The 20,021-nt window shown below is 41.1% G+C and overlaps 1 protein-coding gene across 1 annotated transcript in view; it reads left to right on the forward strand.

Moving 5' to 3' along the window:
- Positions 1-5,024: 5,024 nt before the first annotated feature.
- cspg4 (chondroitin sulfate proteoglycan 4) overlaps positions 5,025-20,021 on the forward strand; it is a 62,575-nt gene continuing 47,578 nt past the window's right edge. Inside the window, exon 1 of the mRNA XM_072386283.1 lies at positions 5,025-5,163. Within this exon, the coding sequence (XP_072242384.1) occupies positions 5,088-5,163 (76 nt within the window). The 5' untranslated portion in view covers positions 5,025-5,087. The remainder of the gene's footprint in view (positions 5,164-20,021) is intronic.

Genomic DNA, 20,021 nt, shown 5'->3' on the forward strand with positions numbered 1-20,021 from the left:
CTCTTTTCAGCCCCCACCCACTTTGGATTATTTGCCTGTGTAGTTCATCTGTTAATAGCCCTTAAATATTAATAAGAGTGAAACCCACATTAGTTAAACAAATGGAAAGAAAAGTGAGCTGTTTCATGTACCAGAGAGACCAAAGTGAGTGGGTGCATATTAGCTGAAAAGGAATGAAGAAGTGATATCTCTCAGTCAAAATTAAGAGTATGCAATTATGACACAGTTCTAACTGCTGCCAGTAGCACTGAAGTTCTTTGTTTGGAGGCAACTTTATTATTACTCAGTGTTTTAAAAGCACTAAATCACAGTTATGAAAACAGACCTCTGTGATTACCAGGCATTTAGCTCAAGTTTCCATCCTGAGAGTGGAAAAAGAGAGGTTTCAAATGACACTGACATACTCTCCGTGGTCTAATCGTGTCTGGAGTTATGAGAGTGCAGTGGTGGTCTGGCCAGACGGCTGCACCAACACACGGAGGTGATATTTGAGACTGTGCGGTGAAAGTTGAGCTTCCGTGCTCTGCCCAACACGACTTGAGAGGTGATGTTCTACTAAAATGTCCCAGTTGCTGCTGCATGTGAAGACGACATCAACTGGGAGAGAGAGAAGAGCTGATAAAACTTGCTGAGTTGACAGCTAGCAAAGTTGGTGAAATATAACAGTGAGGTAGTATGAAATTATATATATGGCAACAGTAAGTAGTTCTAAGGTTACATAATATTGAACAATATAGCTGTGAAGACATTTCCCTTCAACAAAGAACATGCAGTCTTGTAAAAGAAAGTACACCCTCTTTCAGTTCTATCATTGTGTGTATGTCTGTATAAATCATCTTGTACCTACCACGTCTTTACATGACATCAATACAACCTCATATAAGCAACAACGTGTCACATATTACACTGTGTCCGTATTTAACAAAAACTAAGTACACGCCGTGATTCAGTAGCTCGTCGAACCACCTTTATCAGCAATAACTCAAAGTCATTGTTTTCTTTATGATGAAATCAAACTCAAATCCTTTTGGTATAATTTTGGCCCACTTGTCTGTACAACTCTGCTTGATTTCCATCGTGTTTCCCACTGAAGCGTTTCAATCAGGCTGAGGTCTGAACTTTGAACTGGGCCACCGATTTCGCATTTCAGACCAGCTTTTTGCGGTAGGACTCAGACAGATGGCCTCGCATTTGACTCTGGAATACTTTGGTATGCAAAAGAGTTCATGGTAGACTCAGTGACCGCAAGGTTTAACAAACCCCAACAATCTAAATCTCCCAAAGCAATACTTCGAAACTGGTTATCAACTCAGTAAGCCAACCCAGGTTTTCCGACTTTGTATTTGTGCACACTCATATAAAACATGGAGTTGGCATCAGATAATCAGTCATCTACGTATTTCTAGCTGGCTGAAAAGCAGCACAGTTGATGAAGGAAAAGCAGGAAGGCCAAAAAGACGAAAAAAATGCCAACTTTGTAAATGTGTAGTTAAATCTATTCTGTATCACTGCCCCAAAAATAAGGCATGATTTAAATAACGTTTTTTTTTTTAAACTTTAAAAGCAGTTTTAGAGTAATCCGTCTCCACTTTAGGCCAAGTTTTTCCTCCTGCTGACATATCTCTCTGATGAGGAACTTCGACGTAGCCATTCCTTGACTTTAAGAGTCAAACAGAGACTTACTGTACACACAGTTTTTTTTGTTTGTTTTTTCTTTTTATCAATCTTACATCTCAGAATCTAACCTGTCCATCTTAAGTTGCTATGGTAACAAGAAGTGAACCGCTTTGTGATGCTAAAAAAAATAAAAATCCAGAGCTGAACCAACTAATCCTGCTTCGTAGCACAGGTCTCTGGGTAAGGATCAGGGGAATTGTGTCCTGATACGTAAACCACAACATCTGTAGTATGAAAAAAAACTGATTTCGGATCAGGTGAACCTGCTAAGCTGCAATCCTTCTGAGATAGATTGCTGAAGCCTTGAATTTAGAGGCCATTTGTGGGATGTCATCACCCTCCTACCTTTCACTGAGGAGGGTCCAGTGTATCCAATTCTGAAGCTGATAAGATGTAAAAGAATGAGGGACCTTAATGGAGTATTCAAAGAAGTGAAACAGCACTCATCATGGCTGCCACTAAGATGCTTCATTCACTCAGTTGAGAATCTGTCAACGCAAACTGACTGAATGGTGTTGTGGTATGTTTTCCACCTTTTGTGTGGGAGACCTGGGTTCAAATCCCTTGCACTAAAGGTACTACCTCCAGTAGGGGTCCTTAGGCAAGACTCCCTTATCCTATCTGCCTACCTATTAGTCACTTTGAATAAAAGTGTCTGCTAAATGCATAAACAAACAAAGGACTATTTAACAATGTCACAACCCATTGCAGTTTAATTATCCTACATACTGTAAGGTCACACTCAAGGTAAGACTGTGATATGCTGCGTCGCCTGTAGCTCTACTGGAAATTGTTTTGAACAGGAAATTATCATTTGTTTACGTAGAAACAGCATTCTGTGACAGCTGCTTACTGACTTTCTCAACATAGCAATTTATTTCTAAAAATTAGGCTGTTTTTTTATCTATTTCTTAAAAGAAATGATGCACATATGTTGTGCATTAGTTGTTTTCAGGGGCAAAGTCAACCTTTGCATCTAGATGATGGACACAAATCCATACAAAACTCGTCTCTTAAATGTCTATAAAGTTGTTTTCAGCCAGTGCAGAGCCTTTTTTCCCACTGTCATACACACACTAAGACATGCATCTGTGTTTCCTCACGCTGAGATCCTTCATAGATCTCCTCTCTTGTCTCTTGAATGTACATTTAATAGCTTGGAACATCCTTAAGCCTGATAGACAGGAATGATATCTGGGTCACGGGGAAAAAAAGGATGCAAGAAAGCATAAACCCAATGAAAAAGCACCCCATGTTTGCAAGGTTGCATATAAGATCATATTACCCTGGTGGACAAATACACAACTCTAACTGAGGCATGTCATGCTCAAAGTCTGCCTCGTGCATATTTGCTAACAGTGCCGTTATACTAACTTAGTCTTTGCGCTTTCAGTTTGTTCTGCCGCCCCCTGGTGGCCAATCAAATCAGTTCATTCAGCGTCAGATCTACACATGATGTGTTTAAGCACTACTACCTTTTGTTGGAAGATGTATGAGTGTTTGTTTGAGTGAGTTCTCATCTTGTATAACACCAACATGAAGATTCACATGCACAACATGGGGGGGGGGGTTAAAGGGATATAAATGAAACCATAAAATACACCAATGAAGCCTTAAAAATAGACACAAAGAAGAGCGCTTGCTGATGTAAACAACGCAGATTTCAAAAGATTAAAAAAAGAGTGAGCAGATGTTTTATGAGGTTGGAAACACATTAAACATGTCTCTTAGGCCTCGAGGATACATATGATGAATTTTGATGTGAAAAGCTGAATGTAAACAAAACCCTGTTTGTTTACAAGCCTCCACAGGACACCTCTAATCAAAGCATACCACTGCATTATTAAGCCAAAGAAATCTCACAAAAAGCATCAGTTCACTCTGATGAAGGCGAGTTCACACTCCGCTGCTTGCATCATCTGGCGTGCTTATGCCAAAGGGGCCACTGGTGTTGTGGCTTGCATAAGCCTTGCCTGTGTCCCCACATGCTGCAGGATCCCACTCGAATCAGTGGGTGACGTCCCTCCAGGGAAAGTTTTGCGTCCCCAGGGAGGCGAGAGCATGTCATCGGCACAAACCGTTGGCTGAGGCTCAGAGGGAGCTTTTTAATTGTAGCTTGTGTCATGCTGAAATAATCAGGGAGGCTGTGATGTCAGGAAAGGTTGCCAGCAATAAATGGTGTTTTGTTACGTGAGCCATGTGTTATTTTACAGCTCTTCTTACGGGCATAGTCACTCTTAACTATTTTGTGAGAAAGAGAAGGGAAGTCTGCTTCATCTTCATTGCCTCTCTTGTTTGTTTTGGTTTTTTTGTTGTTCTTTTTAATGAATTAATGCCACCTGACTGGCTGAGTGAATGAATCATAGGACATGATGCTGACAAGAGTTATCAACATAAAAAGCCAAAAAAAGTGCCAGACTGTATTTGATCCTATTATGTTGATATTGACAATAAATCCAGAGAGAGAAAAAATGCACTATTTCTGGAACCTGTTCATAACTATTTGTCATTTTCACTTGTTCACCATTCACCACAATTTATAAGTCTTTCTTTTGAGAGCTTTGAAGCACTCGAGCAGTCAGACTTTTCCACTGCCCATTACCTATCAATAGCGGAGTGAGACTGAATGCAGATTTAACACAACCCACCTCTACTCGAATGCTTAAGCGTAGGCTTAATTAGCGTCAGGAGCAGGTTTGTTGAACCAAAAGCTGAAGAAGCAGACACTGATCAAGGGAAAGACCGGGGAGATAAAGCCGCAAGAGAGTTGGGCAACCTGATTTTTCTTTAATTAAAAGTAAAAGGTTTATCCTTGCAGGTCGCAGTTGCTGGTCTCCAAGGGCCGCTCCAGTTCCAGACTGAGACAAAATGAAGGAGACTTACAAGTCCACAAGTGAGATACTGAGGAAGGGGCAGAGATGCAGTGTGGCACTGGTATCGTTTGATCTATGGTACCACAAGCATGTAACTGATATAAATATCAATGTGTAGGGTAGTGCGTGGGTGTGTGTGTGTGTGTGTGTGTGAGAGAGAGAGAGAGAGAGAGAGAGAGAGAGAGAGAGAGATATCATTTTCTTTCTTTAAAACATAAGTGTGAATCATCAGGTATTGCACCAGAGAAATCTGTAAGTGCTTGGTCAGCAGGAAGAGGCAGCATATGATTTTCCAGTTTACAGAGATGTGTTTGTATTGTTTCTGTATGTGTGTGTGTGTGTGTGTGTGTGTGTGTGTGTGTGTGTGTGTACTGGTTAAGGAAAAGAGGGCGTCTCTCTTATAGTCCCTCCCCAACCCTGCCCCTTCACACAGAGGAGTATCCTGTAGCAGGTCCAAAACTGGAAACCCATTCAGTCCATTCTGAATGGAGTGTCTTTAACGTGAGAGTGGAGGACTTAACTTTCAGCAAAGAAACCATGAGAGTCCCGCGATCGGTCCTCGTCGGTGCCTTCCTGACCCTGTTGCTCTGCCTCCCCAGCCCCGGTCATGGAGGTAAGTGCCACTGCAAATCATTCTGCCGGTGTCCTGTTACCCCACCACCACACTCCTGCTCCCCTTCAGTCAGAGATGCACGAGAGGAGATCAGGTCACTGTCTCAGACTGAGGCTTCCCCGTTGCATAAATCAAAGCGTGACAGGCTGGTGAGCTAATGCCTCAAATTTAAAACTAAACCGTTGTCAACTTTGATACGAGGTAAAATAGATATGCAAACAAAAAAAAAGAGAAACGAAAAGAGTAAGTCCACATAAGATCTTTTCCCTTCATATCTATTATTCACATTCACAGTACACATGTCATTCATTGTGCCTTATGAAGCCTTCTTTTTCTGGGATGAAACTCAATACATTGGGGGAAACGGTGTTCCATGGTTTGACCCTGCTCCAAGGACTGAGACAACATCTGCTGGTTTCATGTAATTCTTTTTCTCTTTTTTTTGCCTTGCAGCCTGTACTCAGCTGAATGTGTGAGTGTATTTTCCTTGAGAATGTTTGCACTAAAAGCATGTTGCCAAAAGGCAGGAGGTAGTAAAGCCGAAGCTCTCTGAGCTGAGGTTCTTCTGTAGGCAGCAATGAATGACTCTTTCAAAGGGAAGTGCACAGTGGCAGGCAGAGCTGCTCCTTATCCACCCAGAGAGAAGGGATGAAAGTGAGAGAGAGAGCGCGGGTGAGGTAAATGTGTGAGAGGCGGTTTGTGCTTGATGGCCAAGACCCATACAATGGGGCCATAGAGTTTGAGTAAAGTGCTATAGATTTACCTTCCAGATATGATATGATGCAGTATCTCAGACCTGGTGGGAAATGTATTATTTATGTCCGTGTGCAATTGAAAGTGTGTCATCAAACAGCTTAAAGTGTAAGTCGTAGGTTAAAAAGTAACCTAAAGTGTAGAAACGTGCAACAAGAAGTAGGTTTCAGGGGGAGGAAATGTATTCATGCAGTGTAGTAGCATTTACAGCTGTTTTACTGTTAGTTTAGCGCACCTTAGAAAATATAGCTCTGCAGTGACATAGCGTCAGAGAAAGCAGCCAAGATAATACACCAATGTTTTCACACTGAGAACATCACACATATAGATGCACAAGGACAACAAAGGAACAGTGAAGGGACAAATATTAGGAGACATGTGCCACTGAGTTAGTAACGTTAGCTTACAATTGCTCACTTTGCTTTTACAATACTGTCTCATTGAATGCTAAAATACAATAGAAAAACTGAGGTGATAGTGTATTTGATTAGTTGGAATATTAAACAAGGCTAAAACCCAAACTTGAAGCCTAAGGAACACCTGCAAGGCTAATAGCCATATTAAACACTGTATAACAAGACATAGCTACATTTTAAGGTGCCTGCCTCAGGTTTCGGAATGTGACAGTGAGGGCAAGACAGAATTGAAAGACAAACTATTGAATTGGAAAACAAGACCTGCAGTGCGTAGTTCCCATCTCTGTAGGCTGTATTTCAGCACTCCATCACTGTCGGTCTCTTAATTTTTGTAGGCCAACGTCTGGATAGATTAATGTCAATGGAAACATACAGTAGACATGGCTGCACGAAGTGAACTGCTCTCTGCTGTCAATCTTATAAAGTTCTGCCTGATTCTACAGCCCATCTGGAGCTCAATAAAATATGTAGTTATATGATCATCTCACAAAAATGAGCACCACACACGAGCTTGTTCCTTGCTACAGAAGTCGTTTCTCTTCACCTCAGCAAAGTGCATCCACGCAGAAAAGCCAACTCCTTTTTGCTCCTTTAGTTCAGAAATATTCCAGTCAAACGCACATTTTCACAAAATGTTATGTTCTGCAAATACTTTAAAAATAACTCAGTCTGAAAATTATATGCTTTAACCAGTTCAGTTCAGACCCCCCCCCCCCCCCCCCCCAACAAATTCTGCTTCCAGATATTAAAACTGTCAGTACAAATTCCACTCCAATTAAGTCCAGGGAAACCTCTCCAGGAGTAGCTCATTGGCAGCTAAATTGAAAAAGTTGCTTTGATCTCAATGGAGGAGAGTTGCTTTGTTTCAGTGGCACAGAATCAAAGCTCAGCCGGGGAGCTGGATTCAGTTCCTCTGCACTCTGATCAGTTCATCACAAGCATGAAAAGAGTTGTCTGCCCCTCTGTTTGCTCATTTATAGATAAGCCTCACTGACTGGCGTGACGGTGACACCTCTGCAGTGCACAGAGTCAACAGCGGCTGTCGGAGTGTGGTCACGTTTGTTGACAGTTTACAGACCCAGTTCGCTCAACAGTTTGAGGAATCCTCATGCATAGTGTCTGCAGCGTTGTCGCTAAAGGAAAGCTGACTGATCAAAATTATCCGGTAGATGTGATTGTCCTGAGATCAAATGCTCCTCTAATCAAAACGATGGCAAAATGAAACAAGTGAAAAGTGTACAAGGGAACAGTTCTTCCTCATCTAATTATTTGCTGGCACAGTCTTTGCTGCCTCAGTGTGAACACTACTCACCCACTGACCCTAGAGAGCTAAATGATAATGCTGACCAGATGTACCAAGTCACTGATTAGATTTAGCCCCCCTCTTTCAGGCCCCAAAATTCTCACCACAAGCTGTTGTGGGAACTCTTCTGCAAATGATCTAAAAGGCTTTCAGAGACTTTTGCTTCTTCCCAGAGCTTACATCTTCAAATGTCACAGGACATGCATCGCATGATGTCTGGATGCCTCCTTGCCGTTGATGTTATAGGCACCTTTCTTTGAGGAATCACTGTGAAGGCTTTCTTTAGTAGTTAAAGACACTTACCTGCACCTTTCCTTGTTGTGGCACAGAGGCAGAAATGGATGAAACATAGCACAGGGAAAACATTATGCTTTCTTCTGTGGAGAAGCCAGTTTTCTATATGGTCTTGATATATATTGTGTTTCATCTGCCTGCCAACACTTGTTGCAGCATGAACAAATCGAATTAAACATACCATTCTTTATGTGTATGAATTCCTGTTAGAAAGATGTGAGTTGAAGCTCAAAGATCTTCCTGTTAAGTACCTTGGTGATCCAACACCAAAGCATGATAAATCTTCTTTAACTGTTTTAGATTCTGCTTATCAGTAAATATGATTTCCCCAATTTAAAAATGATATATTTTTTGGCAATGAAACAGAGAGGCAGTATGGCTCTGTATTGAGGAGCCCTGTGAGAGCACTTTTTCCACATCAAGGGATGCTCACTTTATCATGGCTGTATCTGAAATTGGACATGACATCTTCCTGTTCCAAGTCTTTAAAACACCCCGCAGCTCTGTGCGTCTTCAGCAGCAATTAGAGCTGCCCTTTAACCACCACTTTACCAAAGTTTGGGAAAATTGGCAGGGCAGATATTTCCGAACTATAAATTGCTCTCGGTGCATACATGTTTTTTGGTTGGTATGGTAATGGAGGTTTTTTCCCCGTGTTTTTGTCATAGTGCATTGATAGGGACACACAAACTGTAATCCCACTGAGGCCACGTCTGCTGCCACTCCCACCTGCAAAGAGTGAACATTTAATGACTTTCTTCTTGCCCCATTAACAACCCTCCTGCAGCATTTTCTTTTGTTTGTTGCCTTAGTTAGCTTTTTGAAAATCAATTTAGAGCATCTTTGGCTTTGCTTCAAAGCACCAACAGCTCTCTGTGTAAAATACTACCGACACTTTTTCATGTTGCATATTTATGACATGAAAAAGATACCAGAATACAGTTAAAGAACACTGACTGAATCACATTAAACTATGAAAGAATATCATTTTTAAGCACATTCGTGAGTGTTTTAAAAATGCTTTGCTCCTGAATGTCTTTGCATTCTCAATTGCGAAGTTTAAAAAAGAGATTTGCATCCCGAGACTGTATATGGGCCTGCTATTTCCCCTTGGGTGCAGTGTCTCTATGGTAACGAGCAGAAAAAAATAAATATGGAATTTGCCTTGGCTTTGTGAAGTGTCAGCATACAAGGCCTCCATATGTTCTCTCAGAGTTGGCAGTGAGAATCGTGTGACTACAAGTGTCTGCACAGAAGATTAATAAGTCCAATATTTGCAACGGGAAATTGATGAGATTAGGGTTCTGCTGCTGGTTCTGGTCCCTCAGACTCAGCTCGTGACCCTCCCCTCACCCCTTAGTTTAAACATAGCATAATGTTAGGATGGAACAGAAATGCAGAGTTTGGAGCAAATCCAAACTCTGAAAGTTTTTAAATGTAGAGCAGGATGCAATGATTCTTGTCTGCTTGTGCTCTGCGTAAATCCCTTCACATGTCAATGAAGAACCCATTCTGTTGTACACTTCAGTTTTGTGAGACTTGTAGGAAGACAGATGTTACTTGCAGTCACACAAAACTCTCACAAAATGTTTGTGATGTTTCAAAACACAGCAGTACGCACGCAAGAGTTCGAGAGGAAGGAAGATGTTTACATTTTTATCCTAACTCCTGTCTTCTTTAAGACAAGGGAATTTGCCCAAAAACATAAGGGCTGCACTCAAGTCAAATTTGTATCAAAGACATTCTGCTCTCTGACAAGCTTCTGGCTTCATGAAAATGAGACCCTCCTGACATTCGTTGGCATGGGATATAATCAATATTGATGATGTTTCTTATAATTTAAGTCTCTCACCTCTGCTTGCCTGACATTTCTTCCTAGCACTTTCAGAGAGCAACTTTCATTGAAGTCATGGTTTATTAACTATTTTAGGGGATTCTGGCTCAAGGCAAACATCACTGCACAAATAAAAAGTCAGCTGTAGAAACAGCCTGCCTCGCTCCAATCCTTTCCTCTTTCTATAACTTCATTTCGCCAGTACAGGTAGATCTATATGGCCTTTCTCCACAGAGTGAGCAGCATATCTGCTCAGCCATGGCAGTCGGCACATAGTGGAATTATTAAAGGAGTCCTGTAACAGCAAAAGTCCTGTCAAAGTTGACATGAGCAAGACGCAAGACCTCCACTTCTCTTTCAGGTGAGCTGCTGTGGTCAGATGTCAGCTACAACCAAGTTTGAGTTTGGCAGGCAGAAGTCAAAATGTTAGGTCTGTAAACTGAAAAGGATTTTTACAACAAACATTTGGGAAATAATTAAAAATTTAGTTTTTAGCAAGGCTAGATTACTAGCTGGGCAATTGCCCCGGGCCCCAGACTCCCGGGAATCCGAAAAGCTTAAGGCAACAGGTAATTTGGCCAGACAGCATGTTAATTTAAAACCTTGATTATTTCTGTTTATACTGGGCTTATATCAAGTGTATTCATTAATCATCTATGTGCTTAAATCACCACAGTCTAATTACCAATTCAAACATTAAGGGAACTGGTTAAATGAGCCTTGCCTATGGGTTTTGATAAAGCCAGCTTTATCAGACACATGCAATAAAGTTATCTGGTCGTCCTTCTCAGGCTTTGCAGATGTGCGAGATGATCACTTCTTCCAAAGTGAGAGAGAAGTGCTGTTTTCTTTCAGAATGCATCATGCATACTCAGAGACTTCAAAAGCTGGGGCACTCAGTTTATTCTATTGTGATGCAAGAACCTAGAAAAAAGACATGTCCCTCGCCTAGAGGACTCTATCCTCCCCTGGCAGATGAGTTTTTCCCACATTGGTCTCTTTGAGGTTGCTGGCTGTCAGTGACAAGCTGCTCAGATTATATTTTAGGGCTATGATCTGCTTAGAGCAGGAAGACAGCCCACACACAGATCTAATTTAACTATGGGTGTGTACACAAAAGAGTTTCTATACACAAACACAGGCCCAAATTCTGTCCCAAGGTGGAAGGTCAAAGGCCATCTTATGCTGGCCTCTAATGTTATCGTAACCCCTTTCACATCAATCAGATAAGCTTTTGGAAGGTTTTTTTGTTTTTTTTTGCTGCAGTTTAGTAACGGACGGTCTACGCCCAGATTCAAAGGCTGTAAGGGGCAATTTGGGAATTCAGATTGTTGTGATTAGCTTGTAGCCGTGCAATTTTAGGCAATTTTAAGGATACAGTCATACCTACAGCAGCAGCGGCATGGAGCTAAAGCTGCATGACTGAAGGAGGAGAACAGTCAACATTAAGTTCATGGGCAAACAACCCAATCTGATGGATGGAAGCCCCTAGATGTTATCTTATTAAAATAGCAATTTTGAATAGCCAGGGAGGTGAAAGACTGCAGTGTAACTGAATACAAAAGTTTATTTATCTACTAATTCTGCAAATGAGTCATATGTGTGTCACCGAATGCTTTGCTGAGATATTCTTTCACAATTTTCCTTAACAATAGCCAACTGACCACGAGGGCTGTAAGGAAAACTTTGAACATCAGTAACACAATCTAAAATTAGTGTCTGTAAGTCCTTCAGACCGTAAAGACTGACCCATCAGACTGATGGAAGTGGTTAACCTTGTCATCCAGTAGCAGGCACTCTGATATTAGCTTGACCTAATGGTAACCTCTCTGTAAAATAAGAGGTTGCCACAAAAGTGTAAGATGCTAGTGAGCAAAACTTTGCCTGGAGACCAATCACAACACCAAATATTTTGAGAACCGTTGTATGAAAAGCCTTTTGGATTTTACACCAAAAATGGTGTAAAAACGAGCAAAGATTATACCATTTGTCAAATTTTTGCAGACTTACCTGCGAGCTTGCCACGCAACTGAGCCAGCGGAGGCACCACATCAAAGCGAGTTAACACCACTTGTTCAGCATCATCAGACTGCCTGCTATTTAACACAGTCATGTACAGCGGGTGTAGGCTTGTAAAAGAATTGTAAAAACGCCATCTCCAACCAGATAGCAAGATTTTATAGTATGATATGCAGCCCGTTGGTGTTGTTTTATGAGAGGAGTTGGAACAACTTTACAATACATCAAAGAATTGAGTGTTTGTTGGGGTTTTTTCAATTTGCTCATGTTCTCGACTGACACTTTTGGTATATACGGTTTAACATTATAGCTGTGTTTTGTTATTCACTTTAATTAGTTGTTAGGCTGTGTCCTTGGCATGGGAATCCATTCATGTACACATGAAAGTGCCAACTGTAAAAACACCAATACCAAGTGGAGCAAACAGAAAAGGTAGAAAAAAAAATCAAGTCAAAGTTCTGAGTGACTGCTTATCCCTGAACATTAACACCAGCTGTTAGCAGTATAGTTACAAAGTTTATTTTTCAAGGAACTTGTAGGTAGGTTGCACCAGATCTCATAGAGATTATTCTGGAGTCTTCTTTGGATTTAGTCTTCCTCGTTGTTTTCCGACCCATGTGGTTGTCATGTGCAGATCAGTTAAGTCAGAGAGGACCAGCCACATCATTTGTAGAAAGAATTGCTCAATGAACCTTGAACAAAACTTTTTATGTGTTTTGAGAAAACCCCGTTACCCAATGCTTTTATTCTTGTGATGATCCAAGGCCTCCTTTTATATTGCATAAGTTGTATTGGGGCAGTGTCACAGTGTGGGGAACAGTGATTTTTGGTGAGTGAGTGGGCAACATTGCCAAATGTACCAGAGGCAAATTTTATTGGTTTTGTAGGTATTTGGTCCTAAAAGTGGCCATAGGAAATGGACAATGAACATTTTCAACCTTAAGTGAATACTCTAAAGGTAAAGGATCTCTTAGAGGGGGGTCAGTAGTAGTCCGGGCATCAGTCGGGGTAGTCCATCCAATAGTATGAATGTATGTCATGTATTAAATGTAAATAATATTCACATACAGTACAGACATTCATGTTGATTTTGAAGATATTAGTTCTTGAAACATCAGACAGCAGGATATGTTTCAGAAAAATGATTCCTGTTGGTTAGTAAGCATGGTTTATAGTGTTACAGATAATATATAGCAATGACAGAAAATAGAACTGGATGTCGTTCAATGACGGTGGCATGTGCATTGGGATACCTGTAGGGCCACAGTGGGGCCATGAGCTGAGGTGGAACATTTAGAATCCAAGTGCCTTGTGGCCCAGAGAGAGACTCGCACTCTCACCCCATTGCAGCAACAAAATGAAAACTCCAGAGAAAATTCTCATCGTCACAGAGCTGCCAAGTCTTCAATAAGCAGGAATTATGCATGACCAGATGTCTCGATATGAGCAGCCTCTATGGGCTTCTCTTTTTTGATTCCTCTCTCTTTCTCTTTCACACATTTTTTTTATTTTATTTTAGAGACTAGTCCGTTTCATCATTTGACTTAAGATGAACACATTCTTTTCTGGCTGTCATTGTTTCTCTTATCCCTAGAATATAAATTAAAATGGAAAATGAATAACAATATGTCTCCTCTCAGATGTGGGTTTTTATGTACTCAGTCATTCAGTTTACAATTCAGTCTATTGTAAATGTTATCATGATATAATCAGATGTTTTAATATTATCACATGATATAAATCAATGTCTATATTTGATTTGTTAACAATGCTTGCTTTGTTTAACACTGCATTCTGTGTAACTCACATAGCACATGTCCTGGTCAGTGGTATCAGACTAATGTGGCCCACAGGGTAAAAAAGAAAAAGGCTAGCAAAGGCAAAGAGAAAGCAGAGAATCATGAGAACTGTTTCCAGCATTTGGCTGATTAATTTGAGATACGTTGGGAAAAACACTTCATGTTTCCACTCCAACATTCGGAGCTTGCTTGGTCACTTAGGAGCAAGGCAAAGATGGCTTCATCAAATTGTCCCCCTGCTTCTCTTGCCTAATATAGACAAAACAACGGTTGCAAAGGAATGTTAGCGCGCTGCAATTAGTCAAGTTAGAGGAATTCTCAGTGTTGTTGAAACACACGGAAAGGCTGGTTTGTTATTAGACATGATAAAGCTCTGTCAGCTAATGTCCCATGTCTGGGAACTTTGCAAGTTTCTACACTTTACGCACCAGTTCAGAAGCATCAAATAAAATAAGACAACACTCTTCCCCATGTTTAATAAGCATGTGTTGAATTACAGTGGTGAAGGTTTATTCTGCTTTTTGTTTCACACAACCCGTTAGAGATGGGGTCTGCTATTTTTACAGCAGTGGTTGCTGCACATGACTCACTATTTTAAATAAAGAGAAATCAGCTGCGAGTGTGGGGAGTCCCTCCAGTCCAGAGGGGCTATGACTCATAAGCACAAGGCTGCAGTGGTTAATCATGAGACATAAGACTCCATACTAATTGTTTCTGTGCTTCTAATTAGTTCTCAACAACTCAGTGTTGTCGGCATGCGGTCCAAGACGACAGGACTGAGCACAAGCTGATTATATGTGAACCTCCAGGTAGAAATATTTCTACATCGTGCATTTGCTGACTGAAAGAGTTCTGACAAAGTTTAGATTTTTTTGGGAAAAATGTGATAGATCACTTCATTAAATATGTGATCTGATCATCGAGTAATAATTTTTTCCTTGTAAAGATTTTTAGTGATCTAAAATTAATATGATAACCCCTTTTTAATGCAAGCCGCCAGTCTCCTGCTCTATAATCCCCACCGTATGCCAACGGGGGGGGGTGAGGCTGCAGTGAGGAGGGCCACTTTTCACAGCTTGCTGACATGAAGACGGATCAGTGCCAGCTCCTGTCCTGTTGAAGATCTTCATCAGCACCACCAAGGGATCATGGAAGCACTCCAAGTTGTTTGGGGCCAAACAGCATCATTACAGTCTGGGTTCAGGCAGAATTGACGAGGCTTAGGGTAGCACCAGGCCCCAGCATCTGTCTGACGACATTCTGGAGTATCATGCATCAGATAAATATAGCTAGAGAACCAACAAAAGACCATGCCTCACATGAGGTTGACGAAGGAGGGGAGGTGGAAAGGCGAAACAGGGTGGGGATTTTGTGTGCGCTGACGGCCTCTGTGCATGTTTGTGTGTAAGGGCGTGTGTTCTTTATGTACTGTGGTTCACACAGATTCCACTGTTTGGTGGCCATAGCAAATGTCGTCATCTGGCTGGTTTTGAAGGCTTAAAATAACTAGAGGAAATAATGTGTCCCATGAAGTTTGGTTTGACTCACTGTTCGGCCGTTCGCAGTTTCAAAAGGCAGCAACCAGCTGCACAGCAGAGGTTAAACACACGTCACTATTTGGCCAATTCACACAGCTAAGCTCTTTGTGCATTCTTGAATCTTTCACGCAGGTTTTGTGAGCCAGATGCTGAAATGTTCAACATAGTTTCAAAGTGGGCAGAAAGTGACTTGAGTGTGAAATTTGTGTAACTCAAATTACACAGCTTTTTTGTGACAAAATGTGTTTTTAGATTAAACCAGATGAGTAAACTGTGTGGTTGTGACAAGGATCAGAAGGTTTCATAGAATAAAGGGTAAAGTTGTTTAACTCCAAATGCTAAAATTGACATATTTCAGCCAATTGCACCACAAGTTGAACCCGGGATGAGATGAATGTAGATAAAGCCACTAATGATGAACTGCAAAATTATAGCTAATCCTGCCAAGCGTCCACATTAACTTAGCTCTCTATCTTAATCTTTACCATAACTCTGGTGAGATTTTTTACCAGCATCCTCTGAAGAACTGAACACAGATCACAGTACACTTTCTGTTGGTATCTCCATGTTATTCTGTTTTGCAGCTACTTGGGACTGTCTCACAAATATGAGAAACAATCTCAGCTGTGGGCTGCTCTAAACTGTGTTAGCGCTGTTGTTGGTCCTTTAGCTTTGCTCTGCTGAGGGAAAGACAGAAGTCCACATGGACGAAGACCTACTTTGGGATATAGTCAAATATGTGTTAAGATAATGAATTGTAATAACTATCTTGTTCTTGTTCTTGTTTTTCACCTGTGCTTTATTGCTAGTTACGTTTTTTGGCGCCTCAACCTCTTGTTATGAAACAGTGAGCTCAAGCTAACATGTAATATAATCTCTAGAGCCTATGCACTTTAGTTAGCTTTTTGGAGGATTACAAACAGTACATTTGTCGAAAATGTAGTAGTTTCACACACCGTGGTTGTAAATTGTCTGATGTAACGTATACCTCGGCTGTTGTCTTCCATCAGGCAGCGTTCACGTGACATGATGAGAATAGCAACCCATGAATATCAAAATGTGTAATCTGTAAGCATTTAGACTTCTGTAACCGTCTCACCGTGTACTTTTTAACTTTAAATGTCAAACCATAGACTAGCCTAAACTAGCCATTATTTTAGAGGAAAGTAAGGAATTGTAATTTGGAGGGAAGCTGAAAAACACAGTGACTGTTGAAAATATTGTACAGGTCAAGTTTCAAACCAGGAATCTCTCTTTGAACAAATATTCTCAAGCAAAACACTGCATTCAATATTTTTTTAGATCAAGTAGGAAGTTTGTGTTGTTATACCAGATTTCTGAAATGGAAATCGGGGACATTTTCAATGCAGAGGTGAAAAATCTGCCAAAAAAAACCCCAAAAAACCCCAACCCTGTCAAAAATAAATGAGTTAATACACCAATACATAACATACCATTTATCGCAGCCGCTAGTCTCCTTTTCTTTACTTTTTGCCGCCTCTAGATTGTTGTTGTTGACGCTGCTGCGTTTATATGTCATACGATGTCTTCTCTGGTGATGTGTTAAATGGCTACCGTAATAACTGGTGTTACTTTGCGTCTGCATGCATTTCCCCCCATTCACTATCAAAATCTGGGACATTTTCGGGGACAGCTTTGTCCAGGGACATTTCACCGAAAACGGAGACTGTCCCCGGAAATCGGGGACGCCTGGTCACCTTATGTTGCTATCATCCAAGCTAGTACATACCAGTTCTCTCTGACGGTATTAACATAAACCTACTAGCACACTTAAAGCTCATTACATCATGTATGTTCAACAAATTATTTTTTTTCAAAAGCATGTAATTGCTTTTACTGGCCAAAGTGCTTGCACAGTATGGTATCCAACCAACCCTGTTAGAACACACAGCTCACACCCACCCATGTACCATCATCAGAACTCCATCTGCACAGTCTCTCTCATACATTCTGCTGTGAAGAAAAGGCCTCTCATGCTTCACTACCAAGCTCCCATTCGCATCTCCAGACATGATTCACATTTCATGGAATTGTTGAGGGGGGTCAAGCTCAAAAACAATTACATGCTTGATTAAGCAAAGAAATGAAGTAAATAGTGTCACTCTCCTTCATGTGGATACAGAGACAAAACACTGAGAGAAAAGAATGTGAACCTTTGAGCAACTGACAGCAGCAGCTGAACACACTGAAGTCAACAAATGATCAGCCAAACCGAAAAAACTACAGATGATAGGAGGGATCACTGTGCACCGTGAACAACCAGTATTTTTGTGGCCAACTATGCAATCTGATGTACCACATTGTGTTAGCACGGGCCATGAGAATATGTCCTAGGGGAATGTGAAGTTACAGAAAAGGGCAAGTCACCACGTGTGACCTCGGAGCATCCCATCTCTTTCCACCCAAAAGTACATTCCCAAGCTTCTCTTCTGGATTGATCCACATTGTAGAAGGGACCACAGAGGACATGCTTTGAACATTGTTTGGCTCAGTTTAGATTTGATGAGCTTAATTGCTATGTTCTCACAATCCTTTTGTTGTTTACAGTCCGATGAAGTGGCACGTAGACTGCTGTGTGTGTGTGTAAACATAACAGAGATGCCTTCACAACAAGACAGCTGCATTTTCATTTCTTAAAGCAAATCGTCGATATACGCGAATCATTCAGGTAATATGATGCACTATGATGCATAACCTCCAGTGGGTTTATAGCTAAATTATGGTGGGAGAAAAAATGTTGCTGCACATCAGGATAATAATAATGAGTGGATGGCAGTTTGCTGAAGGCCAGGAAAAGCGACCCTTTTTTGTCTGGCTGCATGATTCTCTTATACGGCTGCATTTATTAGTTTAACGATAAAGTTTCTGGTGTTTCTTTGTGCCGCTCCTGGTAAACTTAAAGGAACTTTGTTGATGTAGTTGGTGAAAAGTATAATCCTTTACCAAGTGCACTTACTAGCTCAAGTGCTGTCTGAAATGGGAGATGTAGGTAATGAGGGGAAGAGACTGTTTTAATCGGGTTTAGGGTACAGTATCCGTCAGTTGAGACAGTTGAGAAGGGGAAGCATGTTTAAGGCGGTTGCATATATACACACACACACATCAGGCTTTTGCTATTTTTCAGCAGGCAGTGAAAAAAATGGGTCAGCACTTTAAAACTGAAAATCTAATCCCTGAAAATGCATGGTCCAAACTTCTAACCATAATTACATTTCATCTCATCTAAAAAACAATTTTCCAGCTTCGACAAATTTTCCATAAACAAAATTAATGTTCTTCAGTTTGCAAGCAGGCATTATCAAACCAGACACCACATCGGCTTGCCTGGTCCAGAGAACTGGACAGGACAAAAAGAAAAGAGTTTGATACAATCAGTCATTGTTAGAAAGAAAATTTTCTATAGCACCATGACATTTCTCCATCTCTGCAGAAGATTTGCTTTCTGTGATTTGTCATGCATTTTTTTTTCTTGCTGAAAATCTGAACGCTGACTCGCTGAGCAGCTGTTGTCGCAGTGAAATTCTGCTGCGATCAAACACACAGCTACTTTTGAGGAAAAATATTTTCCTGGCAAATGATAGTGGAATAAATGATATCCACTGTGTTACCAGTGAGACGCTACTGAACACGGTTGTTGATGCTCCCAGAAGTCTGCAGTTTATCCTGCGTCGTGCCTCCTCATCCTTTTACATGACAAGTAAATGGCAGAAACCGTGTTGATGTTGGCATTTAGTTTACCGAGAATGACTGAAATTGCACTACATCCAAATCAGTCCAACATAAAGGTATCACTGGTTAGGTATGAAAATGAACTTCCTGATCAATGTCAGCAGAAATGGGTCAACTTCAAATGACCTCCTCTACATTCAGCCCACAAATATTTAAGCACATGTTGACTTTGCTGTAACCTTTCTTCCTCCTTGAGTGGGAAACTTTCATACTAACGTTTTGAACAGGCGCTGCTGAGCTGCCAACTCTCCCTCTCCGGAGAACATGGAACCCTTGTCTCTAGATAAGATATCATGACTTCAGATAGCTTGACATCAATGGTTATGTGTTGAAAGATAGAATCCAGTTCACAGTCTAATATGAAAACAAGTCAAGATATAGTCGCTTGAAATCCGAAATAACACATCATTGTTAGGGAATGTTCAGCCGTTACCTGACATCTGTGTTTGGGCATGAAGGTCAACATTCCTGTGCCTGTGGATGGGCTGGGTGGAGGCAGTTTGGAAGCTGATGTAGGGATATTGAGTAGGAGCAAAATGCAAAACAGCTGCATTTATTCCATCTACTTTGCATCTTTGGAGATCAAGTTTAGACTTTTCGTTGTATTTAAGATTGACTTTAGGGCTAGAGTTAACTATTATCCATTCATCGATCCATTTACTATATCCCTTTGAGAGCAAGAGGCAGAGAACACCCTGGACAGGTCCCCAGTTGTGCTAAACATATGTAAGTGCATACACAAATGCTGTTTCCATTCACTTGAATCTTATATCTACAGTATTAACTGGCAATGATGGGTGCAACACTTCATCCACCGTTGTTCTTGCCATTGCATCCATCATCGCTCTGGAACAGGGTGAATCTGAACTTATTAGGCCACATGATCTTTTTTCCGGGCTGCACAGTGGTGTGGTGGTTCGCACCGTTGCCTCACAGCCAGAGAGTTCCAGATTCAATTCCCAGCTGGGGCCTTTCTGTGGGGAGTTTGCGTGTTGTCCCTGTGAATGCGTGGGTTCTCTCAGTTCTCCAGCTTCCTCCCACTGTCCAAAAACATAAACGTTAGGTTCATTGGTGACGCTAAATTGTCCGACAACTCGTCCAGGGTGTACCCTGCCTCTCCCCCAATAACAGCTGGGATGGACTCGAGGCCTC

This window comes from Leuresthes tenuis, unplaced genomic scaffold, assembly GCF_036924035.1.
Source record: "Leuresthes tenuis unplaced genomic scaffold, fLeuTen1.0.hap1 SCAF_5, whole genome shotgun sequence".
Taxonomy (NCBI): Eukaryota; Metazoa; Chordata; class Actinopteri; order Atheriniformes; family Atherinopsidae; genus Leuresthes; species Leuresthes tenuis.